Here is a 15784-nt window from a genome sequence, read left to right as displayed (position 1 = left end):
GATGAAGCTTTGTGAGTTTTTGTGCTGGTTTCAAACATGCAATTCTTTTTCTAGTACATATGTGTAGTTTTTAAAATACAAGATATTTCATGTGGTTTTTGAGAAGCAAGACATTTCCTAAACTGAGAGAGTTTCTAAGTAATTCAGCATATCAGTATAATTTGTAATCAACTGCACGCAGTGCAACAAAAAAAGGATGTTCTGAAATCTCCTTGGAACAGAAATTACGGCGAGTTAAACATTTGAGTCAGTCAGGCAGCCGGTGTCCTATCGTTTGGTTCCTTTTGGGCTTTGTCTCTGTGCACTGCCTCACATGTAATTATGAGTCAATTTCAAGCTGGGATTTCACTTGTAAAGAGTTTCGCAGCTCAAGAGTTGTAAAAAAGCTGTGTGCAGACCATGACAGTGCGGTATTTCCACTCTTACCCTATAGTGTTAACGTTGCTGCTAAGACACTCTACAATCTGTCTGCCTCAATGTGTAATTCTCATTGCACATGCAGACTCAAACATCGGGCCGCCAACCCTCCCACCAATGCCAGAGAGTGCATGGTCATTTGAGTCGAGCCCGGCGGTGCACTTGCCCCGGCCGGTGAAGGAGGAACCGCCAAACTCTTGGCTCGACGATGACGACCGGTCTGACCTGGAGCCAGCGCCGAAGCGGCGCTCAATCAAGGAAGAAGAGCCCGAGACCGTGGTGGTCCCCGCAGAGATCGATCCACTGCCTCTTCCACGAGTTTCGGTGACGCCGGAGCACATCGACCTCGTGCTGGGTATGCGCAAGGAGCTCGACATGTCTCCGCCGGAAACGGACGAGTTTGCCCGCGAGCTGGCCGACTACGAGCCACCCATGGCTCACTTTCCATCGTCGGCCGGCCTCAAGCAGCAGTTCGGTAATGGCGGCAACATCGTGCCTCCCGTGATGGTGCCCGATTGGACCTGTGGTGTTAAGAGTGCCAAGCCGCCCTCGCCCGAGCTGGACTTGTCGGGCATCGACGGCTTGGATGACGACAGCAGTGGGGTGGGCCCGTTGGGTCGGACTCACTACTTCGGTGACGACGACGAGGAGGAGGACAAGGACTCTGTCGAGCTTCACGACCAAGTCCAAAGTGCCATCAACAGCATCCTGGACTTTCGGCGAGCCGGTGCGGACGACAGCCTTGGTACGGACTCTAAAGGAGCGGTGGCCCGGGGCGGTCCGGAGCCGATGGACTACGACGACGCGACTGGAGATGCGCAGCCCACGGACTCTGTTTTGGACGAAGCCGTCAGGAGCATACTGTTGTGACCTCGGCAGTGTTGTTGCCACTCCTCCCGCTCTGCGTTTTGCGAAACCAGTGCCGACTGTCTCCTCTTTTCGAGCCACACACCCATGTGCAAGTGGATGCGTGCATGTGGTTTGCACCGAGGCACAGTATCACGGTGATATTTGTTGCCCCTCTCCCCCTTCTTCATCATCTCTCACCCTCAGCTTACTTTTTCGTCGTGCCCACTTTACCCCTGTCCTCAGTTCCTTTGCGTTTGTTGTTGTATATAGCACCTTTTTTCAGTGACCTCCGTGTTACGCGGAAGCGGTGAGCTCCGACAAGGTGACAGCTCCACATTTTGTCCTTACGGTCCAGTTTCATGTTCTTTCAGACTCTTGCCACCATGTCTATATCTTTCGTTAAAAAAAAAAAAAGACTCTCAAAGACCGGTCACTCCGCCTTGAACAAGCACTGTGCCGATCGTCTTGCAAACCTTGTGGTGAATCAGATGCACAGGCAACCGGTGCCCTGAAGCCCCAATCTTTGCGTACTCGTGGTAATGTGCAGAGTCATTTTGTCGATTTTTCTTTTTGTTATCTCTTAATTTTTCCTTATTTACGTCTTGTCCTGTGCTGTTGAAGTGCTTTTTCGAAACTCCGTGGGGGCGGGGGGCAGCTCTTGTGTATATGTGTTGAGGTTGATGCAGTCGCTAATGACCCTATTGCCATCATTTTTTGTACTGTTGTGCAGCCCCCTTTCTTTTTTCTCCTGCTAGGCACGAATATGCAAATCTTGGTGCGTCTAGCCAGACATGCAACTTGGAGGTCCTCTTCATTTTTTTTTCTTTTGCGTTTTTGAGTTTTCAGCCTCCAATCTCCTACTTAACCGAAAAGGGAGCTTTCACACAGTGATGAAAACAAGCAGACTCTGGGGTGTGGGGGGAGAAGGGAGACGAGCGAGTTTTTTTCAGTGCCTCACGTAAGAGCGAGCAGCGTGTGTGTCGTCCCCAGTTTTGTTTGCTGCCAGTGTTGTAAAGACGAGGAAGCAGGCCAGCGAAACAACATTTCTTTCTTTCTTTCTTTGTGTCTCTCATGTATAGGTGTAAATACGACAGTCGCACATATTTATACACAAGCACATCCACGACGAATGGAGTGAAACCTTGAGTTTTCTGCTGCTCAAATGACATGACGACGAAATACATTCGACGTAAAACGGCGACGACAGTGTTCTGTGACCGTGTGGTGGGCGCCTGCGGATGAAGAGAAAAATGGCGCTTGATGCCGCGTGGGCGGTGCAGAACTGTTGGCCCTGGCATTGGCACTAGGGCTTTCAGAAACAGTCTAGCCGACAATCGATCTCTCTAGACTGTCTCTTAAAATGGGCCAACAGACAAGGGAATGGGACGAAGGCAAGCCTAGCCGGTACACTTATGGCGGCATAAGAACATACAGCTGGTTCCAATGATGACATTGGAGAATGAGACGTGCTGCAGCATACTTGTCCAGTTTCGTTATTTTCCTCGCTCTCTGTTAGTTCTTTGCTGCAGTGTAGCTGCAGCCAGTGCTTGTCTTGGTCCTTTCCTCTCCTTAAGTACCCTGGTTTTCGTGTGACTGGTATTTTGCCACAGCATTAGATCGTTTGTCTTCACTGGCGCAGTCCTCAATGTAAATGAATTTCCTTGATGCTGTAAGCAGTGCTGGACGTGGAAATGATTGCGCAGCACATGCGAGGGTTGTTTTTGCTTCTCTCGCAGGAAGGCAACAAACTAGCTAGCACACGTTCTGACCTTAAGAGCATAGCAGTGTCATGTAGCAAATGGTAGTGTGCTGCTGGCCCCCCACCTTGAGGAAGATTGCCCTTGGCACATGTGAAAAAGACAGAGGAATGCTCTTATTGCATAATTAACAATTCTAATAATTAGGGTTCTTGTAATTACAAAAGATTTCCAATAATTGTTCTCTAGAGTACGACTTTGAAACGCGACAGTTTAATTGAAAGAGCTAATACATCGGGCGGGCAACTAAACCTCTGTGCCCCCGGTTACCCCCGAGGCAAATGCAGTACTGAAACTACCGTCCCAGCATTGGAGAAAAAAATTTATGCAGAAGTGGTTATATAACTATTAAATCAATTCTTGCTATTGACAAGTCCAGTATTTCTTTAAAAGAAAATACTTTACCAGTGCCTATATGGAATGCGTTGATAGAGGCTATTTCTCCAGTTCATTTGTTTAAAATGCACATTTCACATAGCCTTAAGTGTAGGATGGCTTGCCATTTCATGACGGCAATTGAAAGACGTGATGCAAGTTTTCATTGGCAGTGATATATGAAGTACAAGTTCTCTCAAAAACGGCAACGAAATTGTTACACGTTTGACGTCAAATCAACTTTCCATATTATAAATAATTTAACAATGACTAAAATTTCAGCCACATAGGTGGACACAGTCCGACAAGATCAATGAGAGCATCTCTGCATTTCACATGAGCCCAGTAATTTGGGTGCAAATATGGAAGTTGGCAACAAGTGTGCATGTTATTTGCAATGGCAGAAAAGTAACAGGCACCTATGCACCTTACTTCAAGGAAGTGCAGTAGAGTTGATGAAATTATGAAATTGGCAGGCCAAGGTGGTAACAGTGGGTGCAAGATAGCGAATCAGATGTAGCAGCCAGTAGAGAAAAGGGCATTGACTTTTAAAATTTCAAGGTTTCACTATTGCCTTCTAGGCTTCTGCTAGGTTTTGTGTCATGAATTTAACAATGGAAAGTGCTACGAGCTGTAAAGTAAGAGCACCAGTAATGTTGATGCAATTAAATTGCACCCATCTCCAAGTTGTAACCAGACACGAAAGTTTTAGCACAAACGTTTGTCTCATGGCAATGCCAGAATGGCATAACACTTGGAGAATCTAGTCTATCAACAAAACCTCGGTGAAATTCAATAGTCAAACACGGTGGGAATGCCTTCCCAGGAATACTCGTGCTCCTAGAAAAGCATGGATTTAGAATTACACACATCCGACAGAATTACATAAACTATTTGCTCCAACACATAACGAAACTGGTTTTACGATTGCTGCAGTTGGCTACGAGCACACCCAGAAGACGCATGTGCACTGCTGGCATTTCGCTGTTCAATTTTATGAACAATCTTACGTCTAGCCGTATGTCGGCAAGTCATGTCATGTTGCAATAATGACCTACGTACCAAGATCAAATTAAAGTTTTTAATAAGTATTTCTCAAATTTACGTACCCGCTAGGCCTTACTTTATCCTTTTATTTGCAAAATTCGTGTGCTTCAATTGCTACTTTAAAAACATGATTTGAGGGGGTGTTCAAAATCTCCAAGGAAAACATGTGAATGAAGAATATGTTGCATTGATTTGCACAGAGCTTCGTCCAAGCCAGGAAAATCACGACGTAGTTTGTTTTTTGAGATATTTTTCTCCTGGAAACCTGGCAAATTCTCAAGTTTGAGCTGAACCTCGCCTGTATGTAAAGGGAACAATATACGCGACATTTCAATCGACAAAATTTTAGCGTCATAAGTAAGCCAAAGAGCCAGGAAGGAGGCCAACAGTTTTGCACCAGTCACGCCTACCATGCTGTGCAAGCTGCAACTTCTCTCGACGGTCGCCAACAATATCGTTTTTGTGATAGGCAAATCCTAAACTTCCGCCCCTTGTTTGTTTTGTTTGTTTATAGAGTCTCTGCCTCTTTTTGTTTTTGTTCTCCTAGCATACGTATGCAAATGAATGCAAGTCGAGAAGAAAAAATATATGTATACGTGCAGAACATCAAGAGAAGCTCAGGGTCTGGCAGTCGCGCGCTCGCAGGCATACAAGCAAAATGAACAGCAAACACTGTATTGTACAGAGTTGAAATTTTTTTCTAGAAAATAAAAAAGACTGCTATGGCAAATTAAAAAAAAAGAAGAAGAAATTGTACATATTTTATTAAAAGATCTTTGAAAAATTGATGCTGTGTGGCCTCTATTTTACATACGAAACGTAATATCCTTGAGCTTCGTGCGAAGCGCTCCAGCGCCGTTTGCACGAGCCGCTACCCAACTCTAAGCACTGCAGTAAAAGAGGGGATGCATGTCCAACCAACATCCGAACACCATGATGCACTTATGAAACACAACTTTGTGAGGCGACTTCAGATTACTCTCAACGACTAGGGTTCTTTCGAACATTTCGTCCCTTTAAAATGTGGCCTCCTAAGGCTGGAAATCAAATTGAAGTCCTCTTGTCTTTCAGTGCGTTGTCGTTGCTGAGCAACCACGATGGGTCTCCGCTCTGAAGAAGGCCGCCACGCTTGTTCAATCCTTGTTAAAAACCTGACTTCAGTTGGCATCGTGTCAGCGATTGAGAAAAAAAAAAGTTCTTGGCAAGTTTGCTGACTGGCCGTCGCAAAGTGTTCCACTACACGGAGCAAAAGCAGGTACACCCTAGAAACTTTTCTCATTATATCACATGGGCATTGACCCCAGGATACAGTAGCTTCTAATATTTGTGAAAAGCAACAGGATCAGCGGCATGACGAGCATTGCCATTGCTTTCTGCACACGTTTGCCTCGATAAGGTTCGTATTGCGTATACGCATCTCTTAAGGAAACTGCGTAGAAGACAAGTGCGGAGAGCACTTTACGCTTGCACATCATGTAGATAATCCTGTTACTTTTTCGCTTGTCATGTCGGACACTACTATGCCCAGGAATTAACATTCATGGGATATAAATAAAAAATTGCTTCCTGTGGTACTTTTTATGAATATGACTAAGCTTGATACAAACGATAGCTGCCAAGTCTACTCCTTAAGTTTCCAGCTAGGCTCATTAGCTTTCCCACTCCTCTTCTGGGACTTCAGCAACTGCAACAGTGAACCCTAGACTGTGCAGCTAAGTAATATGCTAGTGATTGTGAACATGCTGTCACGCATCCTCTGAGCTATATTTTTGCAAGCGTTTCCAATACACTTTCACTGGCCACGTTACACCTAAAAAGAAAATTGCATGTGCGTACATGGGGGTACCTCTAAAGACCTTGCACGTAAAAGCTATCTTAAAAATACACACAAAAAAAGGGTTTATCTCATTTTTTTTGTTATTCACGATGCTAACTGAACAACTCTAGCCTTGGAAACATGTGCAGTAAGCGAGAAAATGTACAAGACAAAAGTACAAGCTATGAATGACGCCACTGATCTTCCCCACACCCAACTAGATTCAAAGGATTCCAACAGTGTCCGCTAGGACTCGCTTCATTTCATTACTGAAGGCAGCATCATGTTTAAGTGATTTAGAAACTACAACGTGACATTTCGGAAAATTGTGCTCAGCCTGTGAGGCCAAAGTATGAAAAAAAAGGTACTGAAACTTGCATCAAATTTAAGAGCTGTAGTTATGGTGTGCAATTTAAAAATTTATTTTCATTGTTACTTCTTTATTTCACCTTAATTTTCTCCTCTTGACAAACCTGTGATGGTGAAACTTGACTGTATAGCTTTCAATGTCCACTTCGCCAGTCTAAATTTATCGTCCCTTTACGTTGTGGCAGCACTTCCGTATCTAGGAAAATTGACCAAATCTGGCTTGTAGCCACAAAGAGGAATCCATATTCAAAAAAAATATTGAGTTAGAAATTGATTAGTACAATTAGTAATTGGATTGTGGATTGTAGAACTACTGTTAATCAAAAAGTTGCTGTGGCATACTAAAAGATGGCACAGCGGGGCAATGCACAATGCTTCCCGTGCTTGAGCCAGAGTTTTGAGATGTCAAGCTTCTCATCACAGTAAGTTCAGTCAATCACTGAACTTACTATGGCGCAGCTTCTGGAGTAGCTAAATGCTCACTTTGGAGCAGCAAGTCAACCTTTTGTAGCAGTAGTTACAAATCTACAAACACAACCTTTATAGTCACTATGCTGAAGTAGTTTCACAATGTTTAAATAAACATGCACACATAAATGTCTATTTATACATAAGATCCCGAAAGATAAATTCACTCACTGCTTTTTGTTTTCCTGCGGACAGTCAGTTTCTATACACACCATCACGCTGACTGACATTTCCTTGCAGTTCACTTGGCATTTGTTATCTAATGCACCTTTCCCCTACGCTTCAAGCTGTGTAGATTTTCCACACATAATCATTTTACTACCGGAAATAACTACAGAGATGACATATGTGCCTTCAATGCAACCCAAAGGCCCCAGGCATTTTTGTAATGTGGTGAAGTATGTGCTGACGCACTTTATGGACAGGCTCGGTAGGCCTTTGGTTCATAGGTGGTTAATAAACAAAATAGAGGGTTTTGTTATATAAAAAGAAACGATATCATGTGTCCGAATTCCAAAGTCACTCAACGTAATGCACCAGAATGAATTACTTCGCATTTTATTTGGACTGCTTCTTTCAACTTGACCCTTTACCGAAAATGAGAAGCACCGCTGTTAATACAACGGGACGGTGGGTCAGCCTGTTTTCCCAGCAAAATTCTACAGGCCACTGCAGTAGCTAGAATTGTTTGTAAATCTTGATCGTTTCATGGTATTAAAACTTAAGGGCTCGGCATGAAATGTTGGGAAGCCGGTGCAAATAGCACCAGAATATCCTTGTAAAATAACGTAACAAAAATGAAACATTTGAAGTAAGTACGCGTACTGCTTGTGCTAATTAATGAAATCTACCTTCATATAAAACATTGGCATCTCTCGAAAACATGTTACTTCACCGATCGTTAAGATATTCCCCCGACTCCACAAAATTCAGCAAATATTTTTACTAGGCTTTACGACACAAAATTTCACAGTATAGTGTAGCTGATGCGGTTTCACGGGGTCACCCCTCTACCGTCCTGGCCAGAAAATTCAACATGCAGAACTAACGGCTGAACTGGATCTACACATGTGTGTAGTCACGTATATAAATATCTTGTTTTCACCAAAGGTATTGATACTGAATTCCTGCCACATTACATAGCAGCTTCAGCTTCCGCACCCTCCCGGGCGTCGGTGTTGGGGGGGAGTACACCAAGCTCCTGTGCAACCTGCCAGCTTATATGATTTTGTATACCGCCATTTATTTGCACTAAGCAAAGGTTTGTGGTAAGGCCTACGCTTCTATGCTAAAGCAAGACACTATAAGCATGTCATTGCGGCAGGGCAAGAGGAATCGTACTTGCTCATTACAATTATCTTAATAGGATAATCTATGGTGGAAACATAGTTATTGGTGTTTCGATATCTTTTTCTACACAGCTCTCACCTGTCTGCCCCAATGACCAAGAAAATTTACAGTGGTAACATAAGTACATATGTCGACCGCCTGCCATTTTTTTTCTTTTTCAAAAGACAGCTAAAATCACTTTCTGGCACACACTCCGTGCTAATTATGAGACTTTTGTTGAAATGTAGCAAGACGTAGCAGGTTTCGTCCCTTGGCAAAGTTTGGTACAACTGGCACCGCTACCACATCACTGCATTTATCAGGCATATTTATGCATATATTGTAATGAAAATGAGTAAACTCGAAAGTGTAACTTGTAACAGGCAGGACAAGTGTGATTAGATGTCGCCGGGACAAAGTCCTTCATCCTGCAGAAAACACAAAGATGGCTGATGATGAAGGTCTGGCTACTGATGCATTCAAGAATCATCCTAGCATCTATGTGCCTCTCTTAATAAGCCATGACAAGGCATTCTAAAAAGACTGAGCCTACACAAATTGAACGAACTGCCAGTGATGTCCTGCCATTGTGATGCAAGGCCAGCTGTTCTTAGTCGCAAATAGAACTACATATGAGCGCCCTGTGCTATCAATAGCGGCACCACCACTTCTGCTTCAGAATTGTGAGATTGGGAAGGATACAAACCACTTTGTGTGTTACTGCAACAGTGCTGCAAAGCTGAAGTTGTCAGCAGCCAATGTCGAAATAAAATTGTGGGCTCAGAGATAACGATTGCATTTAGAAAAGGGAACTCGACTCTCGCTCAGTTAAACGACTTTTAGTTATATGGCAATAGAAACACAACCATGGGTGTCTGTAGCAGTGGGGGGATAATATTTTTCTGTGCAGTAGCAATGAGCTACACAAGCTAATTAGTACACTCGGGTCCCACATTTCCTTGTGAAACGACCCTCATAATTGCGAGCCAGCCTTTCAGATTACAGACGTGACTAATCTTGCCACGGACATGTCACGGTAGTGGAAGAAAGGCTTCTGGGCGCTCCGGTATGGATGCAGAATTCACACTACAAAGGTTTTTTGTGCATCCCTGAACACGCCCCCCCTCCCCCCATTGGAGCAAAGGGGAAGCGGAAGTTTTATTTTGTGGATGCATGGTTGCAGAGAATACTTGCGTGCAATGATTCTGTCATGTGATCATGCTGTTGGAGAACAGAAAACTCAAGCAAAAAACGATTCAACGGTTTACTGAGTCCAGCAAACAGTGCAACGATTCAGAAAACTGACAGCTGGTCCAACTCGGCAGCTTTTAAGCATGCACAATCGAAGAATCCAGCATCATCGTCGGTGGCTTCATTAGATCCGGAATAAACTCTATTGCTCGCGTTGCGCACTAAATCTCATAAAAAAAAATCGAAACAATCGGGAATGTTCCTAGATCTTCGAGCAAGCATGCGCTGAGTGGCAGTTGAACGTATAACAGGCCGGTTACATAAAAATAGAAAACGAAGTGTATGTATCATATGCTTATGTGGCATGTATATTTGACTTCATTCTTCAATTTCTTTTCGAGCAGCAAAAACTTGCTTTTTAGAAGTGATCGGGAATGTTCCTAGATCTTCGAGCAAGCATGCGCTGAGTGGCAGTTGAACGTATAACAGGCCGGTTACATAAAAATAGAAAACGAAGTGTATGTATCATATGCTTATGTGGCATGTATATTTGACTTCATTCTCAATTTCTTTTCGAGCAGCAAAAACTTGCTTTTTAGAAGTGTACTCAGTGCCAACTCAAAAAAATAAACATTTTAATGGGAGAACTTGCCTAACTATGAAAACGGTTGGGGGGTCAATAGATTCTTCATTTGCCTTGCCAAGTCATTGTAATTAAGTGACACACCTAATATCCTAGCATCCATGCAATAACAATGCTGTTTAACTTAGGAGATGATCAAGTTTCGCATGACCATTAGGACTGCTTGGTGGCAAGCAGACTTAGTAGCAAGATGTGAATGCTGAATGAGTATGAAGCTTTTATTCCTGGCTTTACAGCAAACGGCAATATTAAATATGCACTCATGTGGGAACACATGAATGTTATACAAGCATGCAAACCATTTATTTGCACCTCTTTCCTTTGCTCCTATGCATAACTTCTTGGATGCAAAGTTCTTAGTTCGAGAAAATGGAAGACTGATTTCAGCATTTCACAAGAGAGCACATTGCAGAGTCATCGGGGGAGAGAAAAGTGATAGTCGAAAGGATAGGTCACCACCTACTCAAGATACGAGTCATCACAATACCTATTGCCAGGGTCTCTCTCAGGCCAAAACATGAAACCAAGAACCTTACTGGTTACAGGTGGTGTCAACAAAATCAAGGACCGACCCTGTCCAGCTAAAGACCACCTGGTATCATGTCAATGGAAGCAACCGGTTCAAATCGCGAGTCGATCGACTGGAAACCAAACGACACTGCGACGAATCGCAGCGGAAGGGATTGGACCACCTTGGGATGCAACTGGAACCTTAATACTGGAAGCAGGTATTTCCAGTTGGGGTCCAACTGGTACTTGGACCAATCGTTTGGTGGGAACCAGCTGATGTGCAATACCACCATTAGTACTTCGTGGTACAATGGCGGCTTGCAAAACTCGAGAAAAGAAAACATGTTTGGTCAAAGATATGGAGCAACATTTGAACAAATAGATTTCACCCAAGCATCAACTTTTCTCGTACTCATAAAAGTCTGTGTTCTCGGTGTTGCAATGCGGTTAAAACGGTGCACCGGCACTGAAAATCCGACCCAGTTCGCCCTGCATTCGAAAAGCACGCTCTAACCACTTCGACAACGTACCGCTGTGCAAAACTGTCAGAAGCCCTTTCACCCACTCTCTGTTCACTTCGCGCCACCGCCAAGCAGCGTGCGCACCACGTGGAGCTAGGCGCGCTAATTAAACTGCCACTAATCAACAGACGTATACTTAACGAGAAGTGCTGCCTATACCACAGTCCATTGCGTGCTTTTTAACGATAGTCCCTGGGTAAGCAATGTTTAATTCACACGGCAATACGAATTGATATAACGAATTCATATCGCGATAACATTAACTTCGTATCATGCAGTGGGAGAAATTAGACAGCATGATATGAAGATGCGTCAGCCGCATTACGCATTAACGTGAATACCGGACGAGATCATTAAATATGCAGGTGCCGTGCGTGAGTTTGCAAACACGGCACCTTGCTTTACACTCGATTATACGGAACTTGTGAACGGAAGCCCATTCACCGAAAATGCAACGGGCACGAACTGTGCTCGAAACAGCGGACAGGAAACGCTGTGGTGGGAACCAGAAGCACACGGCGTTGACTTAGTGCGAAAGCGTACTTTGATGAAAACAATTTGTTCTAGCGGCCACCGATGCCGATGCACACAAGCTCCCCAACAGATAGGGCTCTTATACATAAGCGCAAGTTCTCGACAACCGAAACTGCCAGTACATGTCGACGGGCTGTTCAGAATTCGCGTGTTACGAGAATCTTGCATCTGCGCAACGCTGACAAGTGACGGCGTCGTTTTCAGCAGTAGTAGTGATTCAACAACAGTTACGCAACAGCGCGCGAAAGGGAAAAAAAAAAAACAGAGTTACTATCGGAAAACGTGTACAGTAGAGACAAGGCTCTTTTCTCATTTTTGTTAGCACAGGCACGATATGGAATGAAAGTGTCTTACCTTGAAAAGACGCGGTCCTCCCGACGAAAACTCAGAGCACGACTGACACTCTTAGGCATGTAATAAGAGTACTTGCCGAAACCTGCCTTGCCGACATCCGCCCGCAATTCACACAAACACACACTTCTCGTAACTTCTCCATACTCATTAAAGTGCGACGGAAGACAAGACTCCACTCATTTTATCGCGACATTGGTAATGAACTTGAACAAGGTTCAAGCCCGCCGAGCCTACACGAAAGAAATAGCACGCCAGCAACAGACGACGCGTACCACGCTACCGGTTGGTTTCGGAATACCGTTGCGTTTCGGTTGTTTCGCAAAGCGTCCGCCAGTCCTTTTCGCGGCGCCCCGTTCTGAAAGGGCAGCCATAAAACGCCGCGCGCATTTTCAAATGGGTTTTTCGTATCATCCACTTATTGCCACGGTTTCAAACGCTATGCCCACCAGGTGGAGCCCTGCGACTTCGACGCCTCTCTCTCTAATCAATGGACGTCCTACCGACACAACTGCTGGCACAAAAATACCGGCGAAGCGCCCATGTCTGTTGTGACGCCTGGTAGTGTCTGAATGTAAATCTTCCATTGGCTCTTCTGACATACGTACGTTTGTGTTAGCGCTTTACGCGCCGTGTGCTCGGCCGCAACCGTAGTCTATAGGACAAGGCTCTCATTATCACACATTCTAAAGTTCTAGTTCACAGTGAATCTTGGTAGTCTAAATAATAAGAAATGCACAATTTGAATGAAACGAAATAGATACACAGCTTTATTGTAGCGGTCATCGAAACACTTGAATGACAACACCAGTCAAGCACATTTTATTTTTATTTACATTGTCCCAAGAAGGAATGAAAACGTCACAAGAAAGTTCCATCACTGCTAATGACTAGGCCAAGATATTTTTTTTACTTTGCACAATGAAAGGCTCTCTGCTGCTTTTTTGTTTGTTTTCTCAACACAGCCGAGAATAAAAGGTGAAAAAAGGTGCATTCCAATGTTACACAGGCTTTAAACAAGGTGTGCACAAAATGAAAAAACAATAACCTGTGGAACTTCCCAATTTAAAACTAGCACGACCATTCAGCGTGGTAAGTACACCGGACCAACCACTGAAGCCTTCCTTGAGACGCCATAAATCAATCAAATTTTTCAACACAGAACTGCGGTGTTTCCCAACCTCCCCAAAACAAAACAAAAAAACAGGCTCAAACAACACAAAAGCAGATGGAGAACTGTCTATGAAACATCTTGCAAACGAACGAGAAAGTGTGAAGGAGAGAATTTGGCTATCAGTAAGTACAGGTGCATTTCTTACACTACTGCGTCCAGAGATTAAAAAAAAAAAAATGAAATGAAATGTGTGCCAACAATGGACAACTTTGTCTGTAAAAACAACACAACAATATTGGGGGTGATGAGAAAGTATTGGAAATACTTGGTGCAACGCCCATTGTTCATCGGCAAACTTCTATAGTGGGCTGGCATTCTGTCACAGACAGTGAAACAACTGCCCGCCTCCTTAAGAGGCGGAAGAAAAATAAGTCTTAAAATGGCCGTGAAACAAAGAGGGCTCTTTATGGAAGAGTTATTTTATAGATGTTCCAAGCTGCCTCAACCTACTTGCCCATTTGGGGGAAGCTAAAACTGGCTGGCTAAGAGTGGACCTGTGACCATGCGGCAATCGATGTGCGGAGAAAAACCCTGGTACTGTAAAGGTTTCAAAAGCTACGCAAATGTGCAAACCACTGCTATTCCGAAGCAATCTGCTGTAATTACGTACAGGCGGATTTGGCAGCGTTACTCTAATCTAATCGTGACACTCGCGGTCAACGTATTACGGCCTCGTAACAAATCATAAACTAAGTAAGAAACAGGATGTGCCAGTTTTTATCATCGAACTGAAGCACAGTAGTTACAATGCTGCAGTACGCTGCATGAACCCCTCGCTATCTCTTTGTGTTTTTATGTCAAATGCACCGAACACATAATCTCGCTGCAAGAAAAAAAAAAACATTTTTACAAATCTTGTTTGTCTGTGCCCAAGTGGTGTAATGGTACTATATTGCAGGGCATTGAATCATTATATAACTATCGGCCACTAGAAACACCTTGTCCACCAAAGTAACATGATCAAAAAGAAGCAATTAAAAAATGTCCCATTTTGAGAGGGATTCATTAGCATGCAAAATACTACTTGAAGCCAACAAGCCCGCTATTTGTAACAGCTTGCACTTGTCAACATCGTTTGCAGACAATGAGAGCAGTGTGTTTTGGTTCTGTATGGCGATCACTGCCCCGACCAATGCACAGTTTAGTTTGCGTGCCAAGAGTGTCTCAGAGGCAGCACATGTCCCATCTTCAGGATACCTAGTTCGAGAATGTGCTGCTCAACAAGTAAACTGATGATGTCATACGGTGCTTGAAGCCACAAGGGCCATTCGCAAATGAACAGTGATATGCTACAAGAGGCCTGGCACAAACAAGCAAGAAGTGTAAACGACTCCTCGTAAGGTTTTTGTTTTTATATTAAATATCGACGGACACCTACGCAGAACAATCCTGAAGAGGTCAAATACGCATTAACAACTGCCTGCCTATTTGCTTCCTTAGGATCGGCGCTGCCATTCCTCGAGCCAATTTCGCACTCGTGCCAGTATGGCGTCCCGCTACTTTACTTGCAGCAGATCTCGGCATAGCACTGATTCTTACATCATAACAAAGACAATGGTATGCGGTGAGTACCGCTATCACGCTGTAGCGTGCAACATGACTTTGGGCTTCGTACTGTCACAAACACCGCAAAACTTCCTTTTGCTCTTTGCTTCGTCGTCTCAAACACAAACACGCACAAACATTCCATTATCCAACCATAAAAAAAAGCATTGTTCATAACATTTGCTCTGTTTTCACATTAGCATTCAACAAGTAAAATTTTGCAAAAAAATTGAGACCTTCAACAAAGAGGGAAAATAACAGACCAATGACCAGACAGAAGAGAGACCACACAGATCAATACTTCGCTTCAAGCACAAACAGGAGGGACTGCCTGTGCGTCATACGAAGCCGCTTTTCGTTGAAACCCTCAAAGCAGGCCAATCCGGCTGACAGATCACAAAGCGTTCGTTTGGAAAAGCACGAAGTCAGCACCAATTTTTCTTCACGACTCGCCCCATAGCGGTTGTGCCCGCAGCTTAAGACGCAGGCACAAACGCCAACTTATCACAAACAGATGAAAACTAGGCTCACTCAAAGGACTATCAATCCAGACACAGGAGTCTTTTTTGCACATGTTATCACCACTGCTCTCGCGCAGTGCTTGACTTTTTCGACAAACAACTAACCAACCAGAGGAACGATAGAAATAAACAAAACCAAACTTTCAATAATTGAACTATATAAAAAAAAGAAAGCTTTTCAATCAACGCTCCAATGCAAGGTCATGTCGAAGCAATGGGCACTAAGGAAGGTACAGGAAGAAGAGAGCCTTCCATTAACCCTTCAAGCATCATAGCTAACCACTACTAATACACTTTCTATTTACATATCCACACCCAGGCTTGGGAAAGGAAAGCCTAGAAAAGCCAGCACTAAGAAGTCCTCAAG

The 15784-nt window shown here is 43.9% G+C and overlaps 1 protein-coding gene across 6 annotated transcripts in view; it reads left to right on the top strand.

The window, feature by feature from the left end:
• Positions 1-1503, top strand: part of LOC119181698 (uncharacterized) — a 35558-nt gene extending 34055 nt beyond the window's left edge. For all 6 annotated transcript variants that reach the window (XM_075875641.1, XM_075875640.1, XM_075875643.1 and 3 more), the window contains one exon: positions 503-1503. In XM_075875641.1, coding sequence (XP_075731756.1) covers positions 503-1287 — 785 coding nt within the window. In that variant the 3' untranslated portion in view covers positions 1288-1503. The remainder of the gene's footprint in view (positions 1-502) is intronic.
• Positions 1504-15784: the final 14281 nt, after the last annotated feature.

The sequence above is a fragment of the Rhipicephalus microplus genome, chromosome 10 (genome assembly GCF_043290135.1).
Source record: "Rhipicephalus microplus isolate Deutch F79 chromosome 10, USDA_Rmic, whole genome shotgun sequence".
In the NCBI taxonomy this organism is placed as follows: domain Eukaryota; kingdom Metazoa; phylum Arthropoda; class Arachnida; order Ixodida; family Ixodidae; genus Rhipicephalus; species Rhipicephalus microplus.
The sequence above is the reverse complement of the archived record's forward strand: the minus strand, read 5'-3'. Positions and strand labels throughout refer to the sequence as shown.